Raw genomic sequence first — 21,716 nt, 5'->3', positions numbered from 1 at the left:
CAAGACAAAAAGAGGAACTGGGAAGTTTCACTAAGAAGTAAGAAGCAGGCTCAACCCCGAGCCTTTCATGGAGCCTAAGGGCAAAGTGGCTTTGGCACCCCCACCTAGCTATCACCCCCGTCCCAGTCTCGAAGTTCACATGCCATAAACACCCAATGATAAGGAGTGCTGCTCGGCCCATTACCTTTGTGGGTACCTTGACATCCTTCTGAAGGATGGAAAGATCTGTGTAATAGTCTTTGATGTCTTCTCTAAGCATTTCAACACTTATAGACATGGCCTCATCCAAAGCCTCATAATCATAGGATGAAGATTTCCTTATTCTCTTAAACTGCTTGTTCTGAAGCTGTCTGAGGTAGTATGCCCAGCGATTGGGAAAATCTCGTAAAAGCGCGCCGATTAAAGACACTACGAGAGGAGAACCTGGGGGAAAGGTGATTACGTTAATACCATCTTAGTTTAAAATCACCACTTAACAATTTTATTTCATTATTGTGAATCTCTCTCTCTCCCTACCCCCTCAAAGTGTGTGTGTGTGGGGGGGAGTATGTGGGGATGTAGAGAATGGGGGGGTCGAGTGTGGGGATGTGGGGGGGGAGCTGAAGGAGGGGGTGGGTGGAATGTAGGGATGTGTGGGGGGGAGGGGGAGAATGGGGGAGGGGAGGGGCCGAGTATGGGGACATGTGTGTGGGGAGGAGGCTCAAGGAGGGGGTGGGTGGAATGTGGGGATGTGAGTGTGTGAGGACAATTTGTCAGTTCTGTCCTTCCATGCGAAGGTTGATAACTCAGGCTGTCGGGCTTGGCAACATCTTTACCAGGCTGAGCCATCTCAGCAGCACAGGAAGCAATTTTCAACACAAGTTACCCAAGGCCTAAGAACAATGCTGGCTTCTGCTTCTGTCTTCTACGAAAATCGTGAGACATGAGGCAGCTCATTAAACAAATGTGAGGAGGGGGTTTCTAGCCGCTGAGCAGAAGCACGGGAACAGCAGCCCGGAGCCTGTGAACTGACATTCGACGTTGGAAGTGGAGAGAGGTCGTCATGGGAACCGATCCCTCCACCTGTAGGATGGTCGCTCTTTCCATGTAAATCACTTAAGAATTAAATAAGGCTGATAAACACCACAGAACTGATCGCTCACGTGCTATCTGGAAAATACATCTACACATGTGGCGTCAGAGCGATCTGTGCTGTCAAAGTTTAGTGAGAAACTAAGCCTGAGACTGTGGTTTCTTGTTTCCCTCATCCTCAGGACAAGTAAAACTTTTATTTCACACATGTTGGAAGATAACAGCATTTCCTTACCAAACTGAAACTTTAATTTTATAAAAGTCCAAACCAAGTAATTTTAAACGATGTTCATGGTATTTTCCACTGTTTGAGAGCCAAGGTCTTAGCTTTATTTCACATTTCTCACTGACAGTCTTTAGCACATGGTGGGGACGTGGAAGAATTAATAAATACCAAGTGCAGTTACTTAAGGTGTCAACAGTTCCTAGCCATTAAATACCAGAAGGCAGGTTCTGCTGTCCACACGCTCAAGTTATCAGTCACCAGCCTACGTCATACAGAGCGTCGGCGCTCCCACAGCCCCCCCACCACACACACAGGCAGCCGTACCTTTGCATTCCTTGATAATGCTGTGAGCCTCCACTGGCAGATCTTCTTTCCTCATGTTAACGAAAAGTGACAAGATCTCAAGTCCCTTTTCTTTCCCTAGACCACTCTCCACCGGAACAACATGCTTCTGACCTGAAGCAAAATGGTAGCACAGAGCAAGCAGCCTGTCACGTCACATATGTCCATGTACTGGATGAAACCGTGCCTTCTAGTTTGATAACTTCCCATAGTATTAAAGAGCAAACTGAAACTCCTTACCCGTCACTGAGTCTGTCACACTCTTATCTCTGGTTGTAAGAAGAATCTGACACTGATTGTCAAAAGCCTTTAACACCCAAGGGTCCCAAACATCATCCAAGATCAACAGAGACCTAAGTTAAAAAAAAAAAAGACTAATGTCAGTTATTTTATACTTCCTATAAAAACCCTCCTGAGACAAGAATAAATTGGCAGACCAGAAGTTTCTCCCATGTGTCTCCATGAACAAGAGTCAGGGTAGTAAAGGAGAGATTACAATTTTGAGAGCAAAAGAAAGGAAAAGTTGAAGAACTCTAGTGGTTTGAATAAAAATGGCTCCCCAGACTCATGTATGTGCATGCTTAGTATCATGTTGGTGACCTGCCCAGAAAGAGTCAGGCGCTACGGCCTTGTTGGAACAGGTGTGTCACAAGTGGACTTTGAGGTTTCAAAAGCCCACGCAGGGCAAGTGTGTGGTTCTCTGCCTGCTGCCTGGATCAGGATGTAGAGCTGTCAGCTGCTCTCCCAGTGGCACGCCTGTGTGCTCCCTGCCAGGATGACAGTGACAAACTCTCTGAAACTGTAACCAAGCCTCCAATGAAATGCTTTCTTTTATAGGAGCTGCTTGGCCACTGTGTCTCTTCATAGCAGTAGAATTGTAACTAAGACAGAAGTCAAGGTTGGTAACTGTACAAAAATAAACAAATAAAAGTATATGCATATACATACACAAAATAAATTTAACTTAAACAAATAAAAATAAAATAAAACTGGCCAGGCAGTGGTGGCACACGCCCTTAATCCCAGCATTTGGGAGGCAGAAGCAGGCAGATTTCTGAGTTCGAGGCCAGCCTGGTCTACAGAGTGAGTTCTAGGACAGCCAGGGTTACACAGAGAAACTCTGTCTCGGAAAAAAAACTAAATAACTAATTAATTAATTAAATAATTAAATAAAAATAAATTAAAATTAATAAATAAAATGAAATAAAACAGAACTGGAAAAGATGGCTTAGCAATTAAAAGAACTGGCCAGTCTTACAGAAGATCAGGTTTGACCCCAGAACTCATGGGGCAGCTAACAGCAGTCAGTATTTGTAGTTCCAGGGAAATCCAGGCGTTCTTCTAGCTTCCACAGGCACCAAGCACACACATATTGCACATATAGTATATACAGGTAAAATACTAATACACACAAAACAATAAAATAATTTTTCAAAAATGCCAAAAAAAATTTAAAAAAAAAAAAAGAAGGCGGCTAACACAGAGGAAATAAAATAAGAAACAGTGCACACTCCACCACAGCTTCCTAGGCAGGAGAAGAAATAAATCACAAGGTAAAGCAGACAGGCCTCTGGACAAGACTGGCGATCTCAAGCCTCAAGGGAAGCCCACAGCTCTCCCAAGCCAGAAAACTGGTGTAAGGACGTGGTGTAGCAGTGACACACCAAGGCAGGCTGGCGCTGAAGAAGCTAATGCTCTCACTCTCACTAACTGGACTGCTTGTGTGCAGTGATCCTGCTGTGCCCAGAGGCCTGTGTTGGTGCTGTCCTGCATTACTCCCTCTGGCTCTTATGATGTTTTTGTTTCCTCTTCCACGGAGGTCCCTGAATCCTGAGGGGAGAGATTGGATGGATACCTCCCACTTAGGACCGAGTGCCCCAAGGTCTCTCAGCAGTGTCTCTGCAGTGAGTCTGAGCTGGTTCCCATCTACTGCAGGAGGAAACTTCTCTGATCGTGGTTGAGCACAACACTGATGGATGAGTATTGCAGAGTCATTAGGAGTCATTTTACTGCTATGTTCTTTTAGCAGAACAATAGTATTTGATTTTCTCCTAGGTCCCTGGGTCAGGTTCTTGGTCATGTAAACAATGTCAGAATGGTTTCCATACTTTCTTTTATAAGACCTGCCTAGAAGAGCTCCTAAGAAGCTTGGTGACAGTTTCAGAGTTTGTCACTGTCACCATGACAAACAGGCGTGGCACTGGGAGAGCAGCTGAGAGCTCTACATCCTTATCCACAGGCAGCAGGCAGAGAACCACACACTTGCCCTGGCGTGGGCTTTTGAAACCTTGGGGGTGGGCCTTCAATCCAATCAGACAGGGGTTGCTCCCACGGGCTTCCTACCAACAGTGCTGGCTTACCCTGCAGGCAGGTCAGCCCTGCAGACCAAAGGGTTTGCAGCTGGGTTGTTCTCCTTTGTGGTATGCTGAGTGATTCTCATTCCGTGAACGCTCCATCAGTGAGTGGTGGGCTTTCCCATGCTTCTGTGAGATAGCTATCCTTTCCCATCTAGTGCAGGACTGCCTTAAGGATCTGTCTTCCAGGGCTGGGCTGGTAGTGCTAATTAAGTCAGTTTACTTGGAAAGAACTTATTTGCCTTTCATTTCTGAAGAACAGTGGTTCTAGGGAAGTTCTTTTTTCTTTGTGTTTTTTTTTTTTTAAAGATTTTATTTATTTTACATATATATGATGAGTACTCTGTAACTGTCTTCAGACACACCAGAAGAGGGTGTCAGATCTCATTAGGGATGGTTGTGAGCCACCATGTGGTTGCTGGGATTTGAACTCAGGACCTTCGGAAGAGCAGTCAGTGCTCTTAACCGCTGAGCCATCTCTCCAGCCCCGTTTCTTTGTGTTTTTAAGATAGGGTCTCTCTATGTACCCTTGGCTGTCCTGGAACTTGCTCTGTACACCAGGCTGGCCTCAAACTCATAGAGATCCACCTGCACTCTGCCTCCCAAGTGCTGGGATTAAAGAAGGACATCACCATCGTGCCTGGCTTCTTGTTGCTTTTTGAGATCAATTTTGTCTTTTTAGTTATTTATTTATTTTGTCTTAATTTAGCATATTTTTTATTTATCTATTTATTTATGTGTGTTTCTTTAAAATCATTATCTTTAACTCATTTTCAGAAATATGTCAATTTTGCTTTCTCCTATGTTGTGCCATATCAAGCACATAAAAGCCAGAGGACAACTTGCAGGAGTCAGTTCTCTCCTTCCGCCACGGGAGACAGAGGGGCGCCAAGCTCCCTTATCCCCTGGGCCAAACCCCGTGACTATTTAACATTTGTCTTTGTCATTACGACAGAGTCTCACTTTATAGTCTAGGCTATCCTCAAACTCCCATCCCCCTTCCTGTGCCTCCTGGGATCACATGTGTGCATCATAACCCCTGGGCCTGGCTGAGTTATTCCAAAAGACTGAGCATGAGGCTCAGAAATCCTTCTTTCTGATACAGTCTCAGATTCTCAATTGTATTTTCTTAAAGTTTTTTTTTTTTAATTTATTTTTATTTCATGTGTGTTGCTGTTTGGCCTGCACGTATGTCTGAGTGAGGGTGTTAGAGCTGGAGTTACAGACAGTTGTGAGCTGCCATGTGGGTGTGGGGAATTGAACCAGGGTCCTCTGGTAGAGCAGCGAGTGCTCTTTAACTAAGCCATCTCTCCAGCCCCCTCAATGTTATTTTTAATCATTTTATTGACTTAGGTGGACTCCACACTACCATCTTCTACCTGTTAAATTTCTTATTCAGAAATTTACTTTCTGAATAAGATCATGTACTTAGTCTTAATTTCTTAATTCTACTCTGTATTCTCTCCTATCTATCTCATTGAGTTTCCTTAAAATCATTATCTTGAATTCATTTTCGGGAGTTTGTCAGCTTCATTTTCTCCTATTGCTAACAGGCTATTATATCCCGTAAGAGGCATCATGTTACCATGCTTTGTCATGGCTTTTGTGTCCTTATGTTGGGATTTGTGCTTCTGGTAGACCAGCTGCCTCTAGCAACTTTTACAATAAACGATTTCCTCCTGTGTCTTCCAGTGCTAGCCAGGCAGGCTAGCTTGACTCTGGTTTTATGTGGATTAGTAATGTAGTGTGTGTACACATTTCTTCAGCTATAGTCAAACTCTGGACACTTGTGGGCATGTCCGTAACAAAGGTTATAGGGCGTGGTGGTTTAAATGACAATGGTCCTCATAGGCTCATCCAATACTTAGTCCCTAGTTAGGAAAACTATTTGTGAAGAGGTGTGGCCTTGTGGAGGAAGTATTTCACCAGAGCCAACCAGTGAGGTATCGAATTGTAAATCCCAGTGTGCCTCTGCCTCCTATTTTTAGAGACAAAACTCTCAGTTGTTCTACTGCCATGTCTTGACTCTGCCATCACAGACCCTAACTTCCGGAAACTGTAAGCCCAAAAAGAAATTCTCTTCTACAGATTACCTTCGTCATAGAGGTTTCTCACAGCAACTGAGAAGTAACCAGACCAGGGGTTCATGGGATCGCTCCAGTAGCTGACGTGCAGCAGAAAGGATGTGATCACTGGGATCTGTTAAACACTAGTCTGGCCAAACAACCCACAACCTATAGGTTCTCTAAGAGACCCAAGATCATGGTAATAAGGCAGAGAGAGAGATATCGAGGAAGACAGCTGACAAGTGCTTTGATCTCCTCAGATGCACACATGAGTACACATGCACACACGTGCACACATCACACATAGTTCTCAGGACAGAGGGCTGAGTCAGACCTAAGTTCAAATCCCAGAATCCATGGGAGAAAGAATCAACTCCTGCAAGTTGTCTTCTATCCAAACACAAGCCGAAGCAGACAGACAGACACACACAGACACAAATACAAATAATAATAGATTTTAAAATAAAATAAATCCTTTTTCCACGGGATATGGCCCAGTGGTAGAACATGTGCCTAACATGTATGAAGTCGTGTGTTCACTCTCCAACTCCTCAAAAATAAGAAATCCTGCCTTCTTGTCCTTCTCAGTCTTTACCTAGTAGCTTAAATTTTTTTTCTTGTTCTATATTTATCCAGTAGACACAGTATATCCAAAGCAGGAAGTTTGTATTTTCTAACAAAGACCACTCACCAACTATAAATTGTAATTCTCAAAAGTGTACAATGACACATAGGAAACAATGCAATCAATAAGATGTAAAAACAGAGGCTGGTGAGATGGCTCAACGGATAAGAGCACTGACTGCTCTTCCAAAGGTCCTGAGTTCAAATCCCAGCAACCACATGATGGCTCACAACCATCCGTAATGAGACCTGATGCCCTCTTCTGGTGTGTCCAAAGACAGCTACGGTGTACTTACATATAATAATAAATAAATGTTTTTAAAAAATAAGATGCAAAAATGTGCAATTTAGACCAAGTAGTGGCCACTTTCCTTTTTTACAAGAGAGAACAACAGGGAAGCAGTGGCTCTGGGGAAAGGACATGGTATTCTGGTGTTCTAGGAATGTCAGTAGACCGTGTACACTAACTCCATCTGATCACGCGTACCTTGGGTGTTTGCGCAGCATCAGGACACGGAGGCGGTCTTTGGCCTCCTCAATATTAAGTGGCAGCCTCTGAGAGAAGCTCTCTTCTTGATCCAACCGCGTACAAAGATTCTGCAGCTTCATGAGAAGCCCAGATTTGTCTTGTTTTCCGATGGAAACCCAGTGCACACCCCCTGAGAAACAACCTAATAAGGAAAAGACAAAGGAATGTAAGGCTTCGGAGCGAGAGCCCCTCTGAATACATACCAATCTTCTATCTCCTATCTTTACCTTCTCCTGAGTCAAGCTATGAATTTTGATAGTTTATTGCTGAGCTACAAACATAAATCTAAAAAAAAAAAATCTAAAAAATCTAAAAAAAAAAAATCTTTAAAAAAAAAATGATGGTTTTAAGTTAGAATGGTATCTGAGGCTTTCAGGGAATTTTTTTTTTCTTTACCAAGCAGATTTGCATATTCTTTGTTCCCAGAGATCACTGCATTTTAAGGACCATTCTCAGAGTCAGTGTCCTTCACATACAGGGCTGAGGTATTTGTTGGGAGGGATTTCACCATACAAACTAGGATGATTGACAGGCTCCTGGTCCCCACTCTGGAATGCTAGTACGGTTCTCCCTATCAATACTGACAACCAGAAGTATCTTCTAACACTATAAAAAAAAATCATCCAGTTAAGAACAAATAACACCGAGGCTGAAGAAGCGTGCACGCTGCTCTTACAGAGGGCCAGGCATGGTCCCCACACCCACATGGCAGCTCATAGCCTTCCTTAACTCCAGCTATAGGGGATCTGACTCCCTCTCTGGCATCTAAGGCACAGACACGTGGTGTATACACATACATGTAGGCAAAACACACACCATAAAATAAAAACAGATAATGTTTAAAGAGAACAAACAGCACCCACAAACAGACCGTGTATCACTGTGGTCCTCTGAGAGCCGTCAGTGCAGCTCCAGAGCTTACCAGCTCCACACTTCTAGCACACCATTCCCCAGTCCCCAAATCTGTTGTACTGCAATGCCACTACTTACTGCAGTAATATAAATACTGCCTTGCAGTAATATAAATAGAACATGAAATGTGATATAAAAGGTGATAGGCATGGCGGCACACGCCTTTAATCCCAGCACTCAGGGGGCAGAGGCAGAAGGATCACTGTGAGCCCAAGGTCAGCCTAGTCTACATAAAGAAATGCACTTCAAAAAAAGAATAAGCCAGGTGTGACGGCATATGCCTTTAATTCAGCACTGAAAAGGCATAGCCAGGCAAATGTCTGTGAGTTTGACGCCAGCCTTATACTCAAAGGACATTCCAGGACAGCCAGGACTACAGAGATACCTTGTCTCAAAAAAAATGAAATAAATAAACAAATAAATAACTGAATATCAGGCAGAATTATTAGTGTTACACTTCTGAAAGTTCCTTATAAATATCAAACTTTCAACTAGTAAGCAATTACAAAAATGTCTATTTTTTATTATTACTGTTAGAATTATTGCTAATTAAACAACATATCTTAATATGTATTTTATTTCTATATATCCAGAACAAAAACATCTTAACTCTTTACAGAGTATACTTAAGTGACTAATTTTTTTCAAAGATTTGGTTTTTTTTATGTATATCAGTACACTGTAGCTGTCTTCAAACACACCAGAAAAGGGCACTGGATCCCATTACAGATGGTTGTGAGGCACCATGTGGTTGCTGGTAATTGAACTCAGGACTTCTGGAAGAGCAGTTAGTGCTCTAAACTGCTGAGCCATTGTTCTAGCCCCAGACTACGTAAATTTTTAAAAACTTAAATAAAAGAGGCAAGAGAATTACAAGCTCAAGACTAGTACAGACTACATAGCAAGATTCCATCCCAAATAAATAAATTTTTAAAACCTAGTTGGAGTGGTGGTTCCTAGCTATTACATAAATCCGGCGCTTGGGAAACAGCACACACAGAGGAGGATGTAGGGGAGTCGGGAAGGCAAACTGGGGCTGGAAATCACTGTGGAAATCACTATGGAGTTCTGTACCATGTGGTACAGCTTACCACTCCTGGATATATACCTAAAGGATTCTAAGGTACCACACCACAGAGACACTTGCACATCCATGCTTGCTGCAGCATTATTCACAACAGTCAAGATATGCAACCAGCCCAGAGATCTGTTAACACGCAAACTGGTAAAGAACATGCGGCATATACGCCAATGGAATTATTACATTATTATTACAGGAAAATATATGAAACTGGAGATCAAGATCTAAAGCAAAATGAACTCAACTGTGAAAGACAAACACTACATTTCTCTCTCACTTATAAAAAGCAGATTTGCCGGGCGGTGGTGGCACACGCCTGTACTCCCAGCACTCTGGGAGGCAGAGGCAGGTGGATTTCTGAGTTCGAGGCTAGCCTGGTCTACAGAGTGAGTTCCAGGACAGCCAGGGCTACAGAGAAATCCTGTAAAAATCCAGAAAAAAAAAAGTTTCAATTCCTTCAATTTATGTGTGTGTTTGTGGGGGGGGAGGGCGCTGGGCAGTGGTGGCACATGACTTTAATCCCAGCACTTGGGAGGCAGAGGGAGCTGGATCAAGACCAGCCTGGTCTACAGAGTGAGTTGCAGGTCAGTCAAGGCTACGGAGAGAGACCCTATCCTGAAAAGCCTAGGAGAGGAGGGGAGGAAAGGGGGAAGGGAGAGGGAAGGGGGAGGGGAGGGGAGAAGGGAGGGGAGAAGAGAAAGGGAGAGGGGGAGACAAGAGGAACTGAATCCACCTGAAGTGAGAGAAGACTACTGAGGAGAGCGAGAGGCCAAGCAAAGGGCAAGGGTGTTAAGAAGGAAACGGAAGAGGGGATACTCGCACACACAACACCCACTGCAGCTCGCTATCTGATCAGGCGAGACAGTACAGCAGGTCGAAGTGATTGGCGCACAAGTCTGACAACTTGAGTTTGATCCCCGAAACCCACAGAAGGGTAGAAGGAGAGGATGGACTTCACTAAGTTGTCTTCAGACCCCCACATGCGCACTATGCACATCCACAGGCACACACACACACACACACACACAAATAATTTGATTTTTTAAAAAAACCTCCGGGCATGGTGGAACGCACCTTTAATCCCAGCACTCAGGAGGAAGAAGCAGGCAGATCTCTATGAGTTCAAGGTTAGCCTGGTCTATACAGTGAGTCTCTACCTCAAAATAAACAAATAATTGACTAAAAATATTTTTTTAAAAGCTCACTATTTTATACACTAACTAAAAAATTAGGATTAAAAAAAAAAAGACAAGGTTGAAAAGTAAGGTACGGTTAATGCATCTTAGAAGAAGATAGAGAAGAAATCCTACCACTGGACTTGTAGAAACTTCCAGAAGTTCTCCACTAGGATGAAGCAGTAGGTCCTATGGCTGTGGTCTGTGTGCGTACATTTGGAAACACACTGAAAACATTCTAAAAATTCACACCAAGCTGTTCACCAAGATAACCTCTGAGGTGAGACTTAGAATTTAGGACACTGGCAAATGAAGACAGCTGTGACTTCTTTTGCTACCTCTCTGTTTGGTGACTGAACCCAGGCATTAGGTATACTAGCCAAGGCCTCTACCCACCGAGCTAGGCCAGCTATCTTATTGGGTGTTTCTGAGACAGCATCTCACCCTGCAGCCTACATCAGCCTCAACCTCCCAATGCTCTTGCCTCGGACTCCTGAATACACCTTCACACTTAGCTTACTTTTACTTTTACTTCTTTTTAAATAAAAAATTCTACCTTTGTAATAGTTCAATTTGTAACTCTAAAAAAAAGTGTGTTTTCCACTTTACTATTTCTTAAATTGTCCCAGAATTTCAAAAAACTAAAAAGTATCTTACTGGAGCTACTTGGTAAACTCTTTCACAATTAAGTATCATTTTCTTAGGTTAAAGCCTTCCTATTCTAAATTTAAAACTACAATGGAGCCGGGCGGTGGTGGCGCACGCCTGTAATCCCAGCACTCTGGGAGGCAGAGGCAGGCAGATTTCTGAGTTCGAGGTCAGCCTGGTCTACAGAGTGAGTTCCAGGACAGCCAGGGCTATACAGAGAAACCCTGTCTCAAAAAACAAAAAACCAAAATCCAAAAAAATAAAATTAAATTAAATTAAAAAAATAATAATAAAATAAAAAACTACAATGGAGCATTCATTATAAGCATATATGCAAGAAAAACAAATGCTATAAATGCTCTACTGATCTACAAATCTACCATGACAGCACAGCATTCAGTTAAATGGTGAGCTGTTATTTCTACATTTTAGGAAGAATCTAAACATCTTAACTTAACTGTGGGCACAAGAGGGAGCAATTTAGCCTTGAATGAGGCTTGTACACATATTCATTCGGAGAAATGTATTCAAAGAAAAGCTGCCTTTATTCAGGGGGGTGGGGGAAAGAGGTCTCATTCTATTTTGACATGATGTTTTTCTGCTAGCAATTAATAATCTAACAGCATCAAGGAAATTCTGGAAAGGATAGAAATAAATAAGTAAGCAGCCTATGGAAAAGGCTTTCAAATTATCAAAACAGAAGAGGGCTGGCAATATAGCTCAGTGAGTAAGGCCCAGACCTGACCTCAGCTCAGCCTCTGAAATCCACACGGCAGGAGAGGCACCATAGTGCGCACACGAGTGCACACACACAACTGTAATTGGTTTAAAGATATGCTGACATTATACACACACACACACACACCCCATAGAGCAAAAAGTTAAACTTTCAAAAGAAAACTAGTCTACTTAAAAATGAATCCCAGCACTTGGATCTCACAAAAGTATACGAGGGATATGAATTACACTCAGATGTACTGAAGAATTACTACTGTATCTGATATTTTCTCAAAGCAAAGTGGCTAGAGACAGGAAAGATGGCTCTGTTGGTAAGGTACTTACACAAACATCAACCAAGAGGACTTAAATTTAACCCCTAACACCGATGTAAAAAGCCAGGTGTGACAGGATGCAACAGGGCATGCCTGAAATCTAAAGAGAAAGACTGGCCAGTAGCTCAGTCACTGAGCTCTGGGTTCAGTGAATACCCAGTCTCAAAATATAAAGGAGAGAACAATTAAAGAGGATACCTTATGTTGACCTCTGGCCTCCACAGGTACATGTGCACACACATGCTCACATACACACAGAGAGACACACACATGTCCACAAATATACACACACATGTTCACACATTCATACACACATGTACACACATGCATACACATATGGAGACACACAAGTACACGTGTACATGCATGTGTACACATGTACATACATGTACATACATGTTCACTCATTTGTACATGCATGTACACTCATGTACACACACACAGAGTGGTTTATTATATATTTCCTAAGCTACTAATCCTGTAAGTTATTATTCACTTTTAACCTCTAAAATTGAAAGTTCATCATCAGATAAAGCAACTTAAATGAGGTACTATTTAAAAATACACTTTTTAAAAGTTCATCATAAGGGCTGGAGAGATGGCTCAGCTCTTCCAGAGGTCCTGAGTTCAATTCCCAGCAACCACATGGTGGCTCACAACCATCTGTAATAGAATCTGATGCCCTCTTCTGTGTGTCTGAAGACAGCTATGGTGTACTCCTATAAATGAAATAAATAAATCTTAAAAAAAAAATGCAGCCGAGTAGTGGTGGCGGCGGCGCAGCACATGCCTGTAATCCCAGCACTCTGGGAGGCAGAGGCAGGCGGATTTCTGAGTTTGAGGTCAGCCTGGTCTACAGAGCGAGTTCCAGGACAGCCAGGGCTACACAGAGAAACCCTGTCTTGAAAAACAAAAAACAAACAAAAAAAGTTCATAATGAAATTGAAATGAAAACATAATTCTTTACAATAAAGGAACTTACATCCATTTTATCCTAAAATATCTTTAATAAATAATTCTGCAGTCGTTTATTAAGGTTTTGTTTTGTTTTGTTTTAGACAGGATCTCACTGTAGAGCTTTGGCTACCCAAGAACTCACTATTAGACGAGGCTGTTCTTGAACTCAGATCTACCTACCACTGCCTCTTATGTGCTGGAATAATGGCATGAGCCACCACAACCATGCAGCTGAAGAGGTTTAAAAAAACATTCCAAGGCTCTGGGGACTTTCAAGGAGCTGGAAGTGCCAAGAAAAGTATCTTATAACAGAAAAGAAAACCTAAGAGCTAAAGGCTGGGCATCCTGTCGAACTGCCATCAACACTGCCAAGAAAGCCTAAGAAGTTATAAACTAAATCCTCCTGTGCACAGAGATGTGCCCTAAACTCTACCTTGCTAATCTCTTACAGGCTTATTACTTCATCCACTTAATGTGCCCTTTAAACCACCATGATCACTGATTAAGACGGGTACTTTTAAAGTGATCACTACAAGTCAGAAACTGCCTTTGAATTCCCTGCAAATGTTAACAGGACTCACTAAAAAATGAAGGAGCTGGCGAGACATAGAGACGTTAACAGCCAAACCTGACGGCCTGAGTTCGGATCCCCAGAACCACACAATGGAAAGAGAGAACCAAATCTCACCATCCTCCGTCCTTCACACATGTGCACTCACGTGTGAATACACACATACATAGCTACACACACATAAAATTTAATATTGTTAGAAATCATAAAAGAATGAAGGAAGTCAAACACTGGGGTAGTGGTATTCCTGGCGAATATCATCAGAACCCTGCCAAGCCAATCCAAACCTTCTTCTGCCCACCACATCTTACCTCTCCACTGACCTCACACCACCCTTCCTACTTCCCAGATCCCCCATTCTTAGTCTGCCTAGCAAACTTTTATTCTTTCTCTAAAACTTAGCTAAATGCCATCTCATTCAGGAAACTCACCTCTTGCTCTAGAAAGTAAGCATTCCTTCCTTCTAACTTTGTACCACTGGCTGCTCTTCCAGAGGTCCTGAGTTCAACCCCCAGCAACCACATGTTGGCTCACAACCATCTGTAATAGAATCTGATTCCCTCCTCTGGTGTGTCTGAAAACAGAGCACTCATACATATTAAATAAATAAATCTTTTTTAAAAATGTATAGCCATCACATACCCTATATTTTCTACCTTTCAGTTTTTCATATATACAGTAATTTGATCACATATCTGTTCCCCTACTAGACTAGGAATGAATCCCTCAAATGCACAGACTTCTTTTGGGATCTCCCACGCCTGAAACTGTCAGTCACACAGTAGGCTCTCAAATATTGACTGCATAAAGGAGCGTCTGAAGAAAGGAAAGTCAGTGTGGTGGTTGGAAGATGCTTGGCCCAGGGAATAGCACTATTAGGGGAGGGGGTGTGGCCCTGTTGGAGGAAATGTGTCACTTTCGGGGGGTGGGCTTTGAGACATCCATCCTACCCGCCTAGAAGCCAGTCTTCACTCTCAGCTCCTCCAGCACCACGCCTGCCTGGACTTTGGCATGCTTCCACCATGATGATGGACTGAACCTCAGAACCTATGAGCCAGCCCTAACTTATTATCCTTTCTAAGAGTTGTCTTCGCATGGTCCCTCTTCACAGCAATGGAAACCCTAACTAAGACAGTCAGTTGCCGGGCGGTGGTGGTGCATGCCTGTAATCCCAGCACTCTGGGGGGCAGAGGCAGACGGATTTCTGAGTTCGAGGACAGCCTGGTCTACAGAGTGAGTTCCAGGACAGCCAGGGCTACACAGAGAAACCCTGTCTCGATAAAAACAAAATAACAACAACAACAACAACAAAAAAAGACAGTCAGTTACCAGACGACCAATGGAAAAGGGGAGCTGAAGAGTGGGCCCAGGAGGTAAAAGCACTTGCTACAGGCATGAGGACTTGACTTCAGATCCCTGGCATTCACGGACGTACCAAGTGGTTCAAGTGGCTCATTTATAATCCCAGTATTCAAGAGGCAGAGACAGATCCCCAGAGCGAACTGGCTAGCTATACCCACTTACCCAGTGAGCTCTGGCTTCAAGTGGGCAACCCTGCCTCAGCATATGAAGTGGACCAAAGGAAACCAATGTTGACCTCTAGCTTTCATACACACATACACACTCACACTGGTGTATCCACACATGTATGCAAACACACACACACACACACACAAATGCCACACAAACATATGCATATGCTGGATAGTCTTATGTCAACTTGACACAAGCTCAAGTCATTTGAGAAGAGGGAACCTCTTTAAAACATGTCTCCATAAGACATAAGCATGTAGGGCATTTTCTTAAGGACTGATGAGGGAGGGCCCAGCCTGGATAACATAGGTCATGCCACCCTTGGGCTGTGGTCCTGGGTTCTATAAGAAAGCAGGCTGAGCAAGCCATGATGAACAAGCCAGTAAGCAGCATCTATCCACGGCTTCTAACATCAGCTCCTGCCTCCAGGTTCCTGCCGTTTGCATTCCTGTCCTGGCTTCCTTCAGTGATGAACAGTAAGTGTAAGCCAAGTAAACCCTTTCTTCCCCAAGTTGCTTTTGGTCATGTATTTCATCACAGCAGTAGCAACCCTAGCCAGGGCAATGCATGAAAAGAAAAAGAGAAAGCAAAAAAGAGAAATACTTATAGAAATGGAAGAACTGAGATCAGAGGGTGAGATGCTTGCTGCCAAACCTAAGCACTTGAGTTTTATCCCGGGAACCCACATTGTGCAAGGAGAGAACCAATACCCACAAAGCGTTCTCAGGCCTCCACACGCATGCCGTGGTACACAAATCCTGTAGCATACCCATACGTTTGCGCGCATACAAATAAGTAATACAATTTTTAATTTTTTAGGATTTTCTTTGGATTTGGTTTTTTCGAGACAGGGTTTCTCTGTGTAGCCTTGGCTGTCCTGGAACTCACTCTGTAGACCAGGCTGTCCTCGAACTCAGAAATCCGCCTGCCTCTGCCTCCCAGAGTGCTGGGATTACAGGTGTGCGCCACCACCACCCGGCAATTTTTGATTTTTTAAAAAGTGAAGTGGAATTGTTTAAATTAATATCAGCTACCAAATACATGCAAAAACCATTCACCAGGAGAGTCATTGATAGAAATGAGTTTCTAGGGGCTGGAGAGACGGCTCAGTGGTTAAGAGCACCGACTGCTCTTCCAAAGGTTCTGAGTTCAAATCCCAGGATCCACATGGTGGCTCACAACCATCTGCCATGGGATCTGATGCCTCTTCTGGTGTCTGAAAACAGTGACAGTGTACTCACATATCATAAATCAATAAAGAAATGAGTTTCTAAGACACTCTTTCCTGGGGCTGGAGAGATGGCTCTGCGGTTACAAGCACCAGCTGCTCTTTCAGAGGTCCTGAGTTCAATTCCCAGCAACCATGTGGTAGCTCACAACCTCTACAGTAAGATCTGAAGCCTTCTTATGTGTGCAGGCATACGTGCAAGCAGAACATAGCATACATAATAAATAAATAAATCTTAAAAAAAAAAAAAAAGACAAGAGCTGTATGTCATTTACAGTCACTAAGTTTGTAGTACTTTATTACCAGCAGTAACAGGAATACCTAAAAGCAACAATAACTACAAAACTACAGTGTTCAAATACAAACAACATCTTGAAAGGCAGAGTCCAGGTGGTGGTGATGGCGCTTACCTTCTAAGAGGGAGTGGTCTCGAACAGCTTCCGCAGCTAATACAGACTTGCCGCAGCCTGCCATCCCATATATGGTGACCCACCCTGGCTCTCCGTTCAATTTCCAGAGCTTCTGCTGAATCGCATTGACCAGCTTCTTCCTAGTAACGAAAATCACGGGCCTCTGTGGCACTCCGCCTTCGCACAGCACAGTCCGCACTGAAATCCAAGACAAGCATGAATGAACGAGACTTTGAAGCGACTACTTTTTGAGTAATCCTCCCATAAAACCCAGGCAAGCAGGGCCAACGGCTTAACCTCGATGTTCAAAATAGGATGACTAGAATATGAACTTCACACCCGTCCGCTGCGTCAGTACACGGAGAACAAGAGGAAGCACATACTCTCCAAGATCGCCACGCACGATGGAAGCCTCCATCTCTTCCTGCCTTCCACACACTGTTACCCCCTGACCCTCTTTTGTCATTGTTGAATGCTGGGATAGACTGGGGGTATACAGTTCACAAAAAGAAAGAAGGGAAGGGAAGGGGGCAATAAAGCGGCTCAGCAGGTAAAGGCACTTGCTGCTAAGTGTGAGAGTGTGAACCAGACGTGAGCACCAGAGCACACGCTTTAACCAAATGTGTTTTAAAAAAAACCTCTATAAGACTGCGAAGGATGGGGGCGGGGGATGGGAGAAAGACTGGGAAGGATGTAAAGGAAACAATGTTTATGAAGCTCCTTTTAAAAATATACACTCCTGGGCTGGAGAGATGGCCCAGTGGTTAAGAGCACTGATTGCTCTTCCAGAGGAACTGAGTTCAATTCCCGGCAATGACACAGTGGCTCACAACCATTATAAGAAGATCTGATGCCCTCTTCTGGACAGTGGATGTATATGCAGCAGAACACTCATACATTAAATTTAAAAAAAAAAATTAAAAAAAAAAAGATCCAATGCCCTCTTCTGGCCTCTGAGGACACTGGGCATACACATGGGGCACGGCACACATGCAGGTGAAACATGCGGACAGAAAATGGAAGTTATTTTTTGAAAGAATATAGACGTGTAAAAATTATTTTCCTGTTCTATAAGCTCTATATAAACAGACAAGTAAAAATAATTAAGGCCCTATAAAAGCTCTTATTAGCTCTATAATTTAGGGTACACAGGCTACTACCTTCACTGGGCAGGAAAAAGAAAATGGATTAACATGAACACAAATAAATACTTAAATTTGAACTTAAGGGCTGGAGAGATGACTCAGTGGTTAAGAGCACTGACCGCTCTTCCAAAGGTCCTAAGTTCAAATCCCGGCAACCACACGGTGGCTCAAACCATCCGTAAAGAGATCTGACACCCTCTTCTGGTGCATCTGAAGATGGCTACAATGTACTTAGATATAATAAATAAATCATTAAAAAAAAAAGTTAAAAAAGGAAAAATTTGAACTTAAAATATTTTGGCACATACATTGGCCCATGAACTGAAATACACTCTCCAGCCATTTAACTACAGTCAGAGCCGCAAGCACTGTAGTCTAGAGCGTGGCAATATGGCAATACAAACCAAAGGAAGTTATTCCGCCGTCCGTATCCTTGCCGCTGGAAGAAGACACAAGAGGAAGGCCGCTATGCAGAAGGGCGGCCAGGTCTTTATAGCCCTCATGCAACAGAGCGTTGTAGAACGAGATGTAGGCACAGTTGTCTTTATTAAGTATCATTTTAATCAAAGCAGCTGCTCGATGATATTGAGTGGCCTGAAAAAAAATTAAAAAATCGAATCATGTAAGAATGTACCAACGAATATGTTTGCAGCACAAATTAACGAAGACTGGCGTAAATTCAATTCCCAGCAACCACACGGTGGCTCGCAACCATCTGTAATGGGATCCGACGCCCTCTTCTGGTGTGTCCAAAGATAGCAACAGTGTGATCAACATTAAATGAATAAATAAATAAACAAACAAATAAATAAATAAATAATTTTTTTTAATGTGAAAGCACTCAGGGGCTTTTACCTGACTTTTGACCTTTTCCTCCTCTACGACTGTTAAGACGCCATTACTGATCATGTGATCCATGATATAGGACGTTTTGATGTCCTTTTCCAACGCTTCTCTATGTTGAAGCAAACAGTTGCGGGCCTTTGCGTCCATGGTCCCTCGGGTTTCTTTCTCTCCTCACGGTCACGCATCAGCTAGAGGCAAAGGACCGAGATGTCTGCCACGACAAGCGACAGGATGTGTGACGTCGATGGCAATCAAGGAAGGTAAAGAAAACAAGATTTTTTTTTTATTATTATTCGTCAATTAGGACTTATAAATGGAACATTACACAGCCATTTTAAATCCTATGGTATCTCAACGCTGACAAGGAAAGATATTTCTGACACTGCTAATTTAAAAATTAGAAATAAAGCCTCAGCCGGGCAGTGATGGCGCACACCTGTAATCCCAGCACTCTGGGAGGCAGAGGCAGGCAGATTTCTGAGTTCCAGGCCAGCCAAGGCTACACAGAGAAACTCTGTCTCGAAAAAAACAAGTCCAAAAAAACAAAAAAACAAAAAAACAAAAACAAAAACAAAAAAAGAAACAAACAAACAAAGCCTTCGACTACTAACACAAAGCCTGTTGTGTCCTGTAACTGTATAAGGAAGATGCTCACAAGTCGTTCATCAAAGTATTCCAGAGACTGATGGCAAGAGTCTGTCTTTCTTCCTTCGTAATTTTATAAAGTGTTGCCATTTTTCCAATACATACTTTTTTTACAGTCAATTTTTTTTACAGTAAAAATTCTTCCTTTTCTTAGGTTGAAGTTCTGTAAAAGTTACGGTAATACTTAAGTCCTAATGCTTTAACACATTGTTTCCTTTATCCAACCTAAAAACCAAGTGGCATTGCCGATACTGGCTTCTCAAAGTGGACCTCAGCCCCGGATCTTCATTAGTAAGCATATATTCAGAGAACCACAGGAAATTCCCTCTGATGTCATTTCTTGGACCAAGGAAACGAACAAAGAATATTATGCTCTACCGAAAGATTCTTTCATTTCCTAACAACTTCCCTACAATACAACAAAAATTATTCCATGAGTATAAAGTTCAGTTTTGAATGTTTGCAAGTTGTAAAAGCACTGACAAAACTCCTCCATTGTAGTAAACTGTGAATGTCTTAAATAGGCGTAATAATTGCTTCAATATGAGGGTGTGTGTGTGTGTGTGTGTGTGCTGGAGATTGAACTCACTGCCTTACTATCTGTGGTGAACAATCTACCATTAGTGATCCATAATCTCTGCCCTCATACACACTGAGCCCTTCCTAAGACTAGAGAAAATTAGGTCATATCCCTGAATTTACAATCTAGTAAAACAAAACAACAACAAAAGTAATCAGAATGTAACTGCAAAAACTGAAATGGGCACAGAGTAATATACGGAGTGCCGAAGAAGGGAGAGTATTATTCAACTTCAATGGCTCAGCGGTTAAGAGCACTGACTACTCTTCCAAAAGATCTGAGTTCAAATCCCAGCAACCATATGGTGGCTCACAACCATCCATAGTGTGATCTGACTCCCTCTTCTGGTGTGTCTGAAGACAACTACAGCATATTTACATATAATAAATAAATAAATCTTTAAAAAAAAATCTCTTTAAGTCATCAAATGTAGCACTTGCAAAAATAAAGAAGTCATTCGTTTGTGTGCCCAGAACTGGAATGAAACTAACTGAAGAAAAAAGACAAATCAAAGAAGAAGAAATGATCAGAGACAAGTCTAACATTTTTAGACTCCTAAACGTTTTTCAACTTACAGTAAAGAAAGGATTTTTGGTTATGTCCAATAATTAAGCAAAAAACAAGAACTCCTTGGCAACTAAGTTCCAATTCTCTACTGAACTCAAATACATAAGTTTTAAACAACTTTTTTCAAACTTTACACAAACTGGAATACTATGGGCAAATTCCCACGGCCACACCTCTTTGTGGCCACATCAAAACAGAAAGTCAAAACTAGTCGGAGATACAGACCACAAAATAAAAGCTAAGTCTGCCCAGGAAACAGTAACAGTGGTCTACTTCCTCCTTAGATAATTTCTCTTCCTGGTACAGGAGCAGAAGGATGGTTACCAAACATGCCGCGTCCCCTGATCTTTCAGTCCCTGGGAGCACAACTTGCAAAGAACCTGTCCAAGGCGGGGTTGGGGAGGGTGAGAGGGAGGCAGTAAACTTACCCAAGCCTTTGCTCTGGAACTGTGCAGGGAAGAGTAGCCGGGGGAGGGTCACAGATGATAATCGATAGAAAGCAGCCCAGGGAGGGTCACAGATGAGAATCGATTGCCAGAAAGCAGCTCTGGCTCCCGCCTGGCTTCCGGCGACCCCGCGCCCCGGGCAGGTCCTGACACCTCACCTGGGTATCAGCTGCTCGGGGCGCAGGGGGGATGCCCGGGATCCCCGAGCGGCGTCGAGGTGATCACGTCGGTGGGCTTGCTTCGGATCGCACCAGGGGAGGGTATCCGGACCCAGGACACAAAAACACGGCCCCTCCAGCCGCCGCTTCACCCCCTCCGGCGGGAGCTGCCCGGGCGGGAAGCGGACGCCGCTCAGAAAGCCGACGCGAGCGTCTCAGATCGTCGCCCGGTGGCTGACGGCACACACCGCTCGCTGCCGACCCCCACACACCCCTCTCACACCCTTCCTCGAGCGGAGAAAGCCGCCAGCTCCGCTAGCTGCCTCCAGGTCTCTGCCTCCGGACCGCGGAGCACTCAAACACCGCTGGGCCCGCCCAGTCCACACAGCGCGCGCCCGCGCACGCAAATTCACTCGCCCAGGGCCCGCCGCTGCCGCGCGCGCGCCCCACCCGGCGCGTGACCGCCAACCCTGGTTGAGCGTCCTCGCATGCGCGTTGGGGGAGGAGTTAAGTCGCGGGCGCGCGCCCAGCTTGACGTGGCGCTCTCGGC

At 43.5% G+C, this 21,716-nt stretch overlaps 1 protein-coding gene across 24 annotated transcripts in view; it reads right to left on the bottom strand.

The window, feature by feature from the left end:
- The window catches only part of Apaf1 (apoptotic peptidase activating factor 1), a 94,711-nt gene extending 73,121 nt beyond the window's left edge, over positions 1-21,590 (bottom strand). For 21 of the 24 annotated variants that reach the window (XR_007974702.1, XR_007974686.1, XR_007974694.1 and 18 more), the window contains exons 1-8: positions 20,991-21,577; positions 18,780-18,981; positions 18,329-18,518; positions 16,780-16,977; positions 7,171-7,354; positions 1,880-1,992; positions 1,622-1,753; positions 185-423 (exon numbers count right to left, since the gene is read on the bottom strand). Coding sequence is in view for 3 of the 24 variants with exons in the window: in XM_052165981.1 (XP_052021941.1) it covers positions 185-423; positions 1,622-1,753; positions 1,880-1,992; positions 7,171-7,354; positions 16,780-16,977; positions 18,329-18,518; positions 18,780-18,917 (1,194 nt within the window). In the remaining 21 variants the exon portion in view is untranslated. Of the gene's footprint in view, positions 1-184; positions 424-1,621; positions 1,754-1,879; positions 1,993-7,170; positions 7,355-16,779; positions 16,978-18,328; positions 18,519-18,779; positions 18,982-20,990 lie in introns of all 24 variants that reach the window. The other 3 variants (XM_052165981.1, XM_052165980.1, XM_052165982.1) reach the window with 3 other exon arrangements.
- Positions 21,591-21,716: the final 126 nt, after the last annotated feature.

Source organism: Apodemus sylvaticus, chromosome 20 (genome assembly GCF_947179515.1).
Source record: "Apodemus sylvaticus chromosome 20, mApoSyl1.1, whole genome shotgun sequence".
Lineage (NCBI taxonomy): Eukaryota > Metazoa > Chordata > Mammalia > Rodentia > Muridae > Apodemus > Apodemus sylvaticus.
Note: the sequence above shows the minus strand (reverse complement) of the source record. Positions and strands in the feature narration are given on the sequence as shown.